Source organism: Alosa sapidissima, chromosome 12 (genome assembly GCF_018492685.1).
Source record: "Alosa sapidissima isolate fAloSap1 chromosome 12, fAloSap1.pri, whole genome shotgun sequence".
NCBI lineage: Eukaryota > Metazoa > Chordata > Actinopteri > Clupeiformes > Clupeidae > Alosa > Alosa sapidissima.
The window spans coordinates 36,943,915-36,949,742 of NC_055968.1; the positions used below are offsets into that span (position 1 = coordinate 36,943,915).

The following is a 5,828-nucleotide window of genomic DNA, read 5'->3' on the forward strand; positions in this document are numbered from 1 at the left end:
TGCGTGTGCGTGTGTGCGTGTGTGCGTGTGTGTGTGTGTGGCACTAGAGGTGGAATTAAACCGCAAAGACGGACGGACGCAAGGCCTGACCAGTGGGGTCAGAGGTGGCAACAGGTATCCATGGTAACATGTCAGTCCTCATCAGAGACACATGAAAGTCTGCGCTTCAGACAGACACAACAGACACAACACACACACACACACACAACAGACACAACACACACACACACACACGGCTGAAATGGAGTGAGATGATGACAGCAGAGGCCCTTTGACCTCCTGTTTCATACACCTCAGTGGTCAGAGGATGGACAATTACACACACACACACACACAGTTCACCAGAGTCGTGTTGGATTCATCACTCAATGAGAGACTACTGAGAGCAAAATCACAGTATTTCTGCTGTGTGGACCTTTAGGCTTCAATTGTCCATTTCAATCAGCGCCAACACACACACACACACACACGCACACACACACACGCACACACACCACACGCACACACACACAGACGCACACAAGGACATGTACACGGATATGGAAACAGAAAGAAAGGCTCAGCTGTGTTGAGATAAAAACAGGGGCAGACTGAGACCAAAACTCGGCCCTGGCATATTTGGCCAAAGCAGCCCTCAAATCGGTCGGGCACACCTAATTAAATACAAAATCTTTGCATTGCCCTTAAATATGCATATATTTTCAACTGGCATGGAGCACTGAAAGTGATGTAGGCCTCATTGGTTATCTCTCTGACTGATCAGAGGTAGGCATGGAGCATAGGCTATGATCTCCATATTCAAGTAGGGCAGGCTAAGTCATTGATGGCACTTAGTGACCCACGGCTGTTCAGAACAAATTATGGCTACTACATGTTCACTGTAAGGCATTTGCTAATGAGATCATCAGTACACTGGGCGAATTTGATGACATTTTCATAAAACCTGAAAATTTCATGAGAATTGCTGGTTTAATATAGCACGTTGTCACAAATAGAGGGGGTTAAATGAACTGTGATGAGGTTCCTCGACACTGTCATCACTGATCTCTAAAAGGAGTCATTTTAACTAATTTCCACAAAAGACTCTAATGGAATTGTTTGTTTCCTTCTTCCGTTTCCCCTTAGCTGAGACAGGTCCACCGCAGGCTGATCATACCGGTGTAATTATTAAGGGTTTGATCAACCGGTATGATCAACCGCAGGCTGATCATACCGGTGTAATTATTAAGGGTTTCTGCTTGAATTCAAAGTATAATTTCAAAATTCAATAGGCTACAATTGACAGCAGCACCAAAAATTACTGAAGCCTATGTGTAAAGAGTTAAATTACCCAGATTGTCTTAAGACATTAATGTAATTTATACCAGTTATCACTGTTGGACAACTGAAACAACACAAACAGGGCTGTTGCTGGAAATATTTTATTCCTGTACCTACCTACATTGCTGGTACATTTTGGAACAGTAGCATACAGCTACATGGACTAATTATCTTTAGTATCTTCCAGTAGCCTATGGTATAGGTTATATATACTGTAGCTTAGTTGGCTTGTGCATGATGTGACGTTTTGTAACTTAGATTTCCGTCAGTCTACAGTCTTTTAGCCCTTCTTTACCATGATAACCCTTCCAAGATAGAACCCTTCTCTACTTTGAGAGACCAGCCACCACTCATGCCATCGATGTTGAATTTTGGGCGTCTGACGGAAACTGATCAATCTGACCAACAATTAACGTCGATTTGACACTATTTTGCTGTCCGGGTTTGCAAATCATTCATTTAGAAAATTTAAGTTGCGCTATTTGTTATTATAATCACAGCACGGCCTTATATGTTATCATTAGGCTACCATATCATTACATTATCGCAATTAATAAGTCATCATAGTCAGCATGTCATGCATCACAGCCTACCTGTTCCATCACTGAGTTCTTATCATGTAGCCTCAACTAGGCTCGCACTCTCCACCTGCTCACTGTCCCTTGCTCTGTATGCTTGCTTACATCCTCATTCAAACTCAACGAACTTCAACATGTTGCTGACATATGCTAGCCTACTTGCAATATTGTATTTTTGCACAATTGTCACTACCTGCACCCGCCGCAATTTCGTGTAGGCAACTCGATTAACTTTTGAAGCGCTCAAAGAATCCTGGCTCTGAGCCAAAATGGAAGGGGTGGGGCCTGACGTGAGCTGTTATTGGATCAGTCCAGTGTCAATATTGAAATGTAACCAATGGGCCGCTGATTTTCCTTCCTTATTTAACAAAATAATTAAATTATATATATAGCCTATTCTATCGGCCCAAAAGGTGCGTCGGCCCACCGGGAAAATGCCCGGTATGCCTGATGGCCAGTCCGCCCATGGATAAAAACATTGGATATGATACAGTGAAGGATGTCCATCAGTCCCTGTTGCGCAACATCCTCCATCCCCGGCTTAGGATGGAGAGGCTGGGACGAGCGCGTGCGTGCGTGCGTGCGTGCGTGCGTAATAAATGACAAGTGGAGGTGCGCCACAGCATTGGCCAGCGCGAGCGCGGATCGGAGATGCGGCACTGAATACAAATTAGGCTCGTGTGTTTATAACGGAGGGTAAGATTCGCACAGATAAGAACAGTCGCTTTGAACTGCAACATACACGGGCAACAGCTGGGAGACGGAGCGCCCACTGTCATGTCCAACATCCATGACAGTAAACAAACATGTTTCCGATGTGTATCGCCCAAACAACTGCACGAGCACCACGAATCTTGCACAGGAATGTCGGTGTGAACAGGGAACACGCGCAGGCAAACACAACTGCAAAAGTTTAACGACAACAAACGACAACATACACAGACCACATTAAAAACATAGAAATGTTTTTTGTGTAAGTACTCACTTGTGTTCTAAGCGGTTCCCCGTGTTCTATGATGCTTATAAAAGGGATTTCCAAAAAAGAGGACATAAATTCCACTTGCACGATCTCTTCCTGGGTCTGGGGGAAGGCGAGCACGGCGGAGACCCCTTGGACCACGATAGCCTGACAAACACACCTGAACAGCGACTCCGGGTCTCCGTCCGTGGGCTCGCGGGGCACCACTTCCAAGCTGAGATTGTACGGAAGAAAGTTGTCCCCGGTTTCGGCGAGACCGCTGAGGGCGCGGTTCAGGGCAGCCCGCACCCTGGCCGGTTGTCTGGACGGCAGGAGGGCACCTAGGCGCACAGTGTGTCCGATCCGAGCCAGGATGTGACAAGGCTGAGGGTGAAGCAGACAAGGGCTGATGTACGAATGGAGAACGATTTGGAATCCGAAGTAAAAGTATGCCAAGAAACTGGAAAAGAATAAATTCATTCTGTTGCGCTCTCAAACGGAATGAGGTACTGTCAGAAGATAGCATTGCCTTATTCCTTCTTTTCCTTTATGTCGTTAATTCCCTTTTTGGAAGACTAGTGATCTACAGATGTTACAGTGCGAATGTGTGCTCGCGACGGGCAGGGGAGGGGGTGCCCGCTGGATAGGCGGAGATGCCGCGCGCTGTCATTCTCCGTTAACGCAACACAAGCAGTCGTGAGTCAGTAACACCGGGCAGGGGTGTTGATAAGTGAGGCGTAGGTCGCTGTCTGACAAAGAGCCCAGGGTCCCCCGTTTGAGTACAAGATAATATACTGCCATTAATGTGTGCGCGCTGTTTCCTGCTTAACCAGTCACTTTATTGTTGGCTCGTTACTTTGGAGACGTTCGGCGATTTTGCATTTGGCAAGGTCACGCAGACAGTCTACCCTGCAAATGCAGCAATGATTTAGTCCTAAAATGCATAACCTCAGTATATTTGAGCATTTCCCAAAACGTCGTTGCTATTGCTGTAATGGATGTGCGTAACCGGATATGTTATTCAAATTAATGTGAATTGTGCAGGTGTAGGATTGTTTAAATCAGTATCCGTAGTGGCATATGGACTGTTCAGTTTTAACAAGTGAAACTCATCTCGCGAAAGCTTTTCTGGTTTTGTAATGCAGCGGCGTCAACACTTGGCTCAGTTTTGGGGACATGAGTAAATTTGCTTTTAAGTCCGGGCTCAAATACAGTCGGCGTTGGAGCCCCGCCAATATTACTGAGGGGCTGAACGGATTCCAATCAGTTTCCTTGCGATAGCCTGGTTAGATCCATGTGAGGAAAATAAACTGGAATCAGATTAACTAAAAGAGAAATTCAGAATCAGACCATAATACAACGGTTGGGTGGAAAGAAGCAGGACATGCTTAATATTGTGCGCAGAAACGGTGAGGCAGCTCGTGCAAGGCGTCAAGTGAAAAGAGCATTCAGCGCGGTCGGAGTCTTATCTCAGGAAGAGTTTCAGGCACGCGGGGAATACGGATGTGTGAAGCCGTTTGTCTCCTGCAGTAACCTACCACATGGGGTCAAACATCCATTTTGGAAACCAATTGAAGATTAAGTCATAGCTGTTTCCTAAATTCAGAACATCCATCCTGTAGAAAACATGCAATATCGAGGGGGATTATTTAAGGGAGTGGAAAAGAAACATTTGTAATGACGTTTTTTTTTTGTATTTTGAAGCACATGTTGCTGCTGTAATATCTTAGATGATAGAGGAGCTGTTTTGTTGAGCTCAGCGCACAGGTCATTAATTCGTTTGTGTTGTGCTAATTGGCTTTTCAATTAAAACGCCCATCTGAGAGAGCCTGTTGAAGGCTCGATGAGAATTACCCGCGCGCTGTCACACTGCTCACGTCATGCCACAGAGGAGAGGAGCTCGAGCTTTTTGTCATGTTGATGCGGATGGGGTCCCCCCGCCCAGCAACTGAAGTTTTCGGTCTCGTCGGAGGAACGGGCGTTCGTAAGGCACAAATAATGGCGCGGCGCGTCCCTGGATATTACTCTCCACTTGGAGCCTCTTCTCCCGTGTGAAATTAAAAAGGTGCCGGAGTGTGAAATGCAGCTCTCAGACAACAAATTAAATGCATCCGGATCCATGGTTTACTGGGGTAGACAATGGAAAAGTGCAAGGAGTTGGAGATTGCGTTGTGAGCTGAAGGATAATGGCATGTGCCCAGTATGTTGACTAAAGGCTCCAGCATGTTAACCTTAAACAAAACCACTGGCGCTATTTCGCACCTTACTGGCTTTGACTGCTATAGCTACCGGTATTCAGACAAACAAATCCGCTTCATTCCATTTGCACTTGCACACTGCAGCTGAATGTTGTATTGAAAGTGTCACATTAGAGTCATACAGTATCATTACAAGTTAATTAAGGCTTTTATACTATTCGGCTCTTGGTTTGAAGGAATTATTACAAAGGGCAGACATAATCCTGTCCTTCATATCCAACACACTATGTGTGGTTAGCGCTTCAGACTTGTAACAGGAGGGTTGTCGGTTCGAACTGCGACCAGTAGGCACGGCTGAAGTGCCCTTGAGCAAGGCACCTAACCCCTCACTGCTCCCCGAGCGCCGCTGTTGTTGCAGGCAGCTCACTGCGCCGGGATTAGTGTGTGCTTCACCTCACTCTGTGTTCACTGTGTGCTGAGTGTGTTTCACTAATTCACGGATTGGGATAAATGCAGAGACCAAATTTCCCTCACGGGATCAAAAGAGTATATATACTTATACTATTATATTTGGACATACAGTAATCTAGCAGTAAAACAAAAGAGTATTTGGATATACAGTAATCTAGCTCTGGTGAAATGTTCCTCTCAGAAGTGGTTTCTCATAAACCGACTGCACAATATGTTCACTTCTATTCCCTTATTTTTAGTTTCAGAGCTTATTGCGTTGGAGCACCAGGAGTCCGCTGCAGCTCCGTCGGAGGAACCGTGGCT

The 5,828-nt window shown here is 45.7% G+C and overlaps 1 protein-coding gene across 1 annotated transcript in view; it reads right to left on the minus strand.

Annotated features, from left to right (window-relative positions):
- The window catches only part of grin3bb (glutamate receptor, ionotropic, N-methyl-D-aspartate 3Bb), a 172,647-nt gene extending 169,279 nt beyond the window's left edge, over positions 1-3,368 (minus strand). Inside the window, 1 exon segment of the mRNA XM_042111786.1 lies at positions 2,884-3,368. Coding sequence (XP_041967720.1) covers positions 2,884-3,336 — 453 coding nt within the window. The 5' untranslated portion in view covers positions 3,337-3,368.
- Between the last annotated feature and the right edge of the window lie 2,460 nt (positions 3,369-5,828).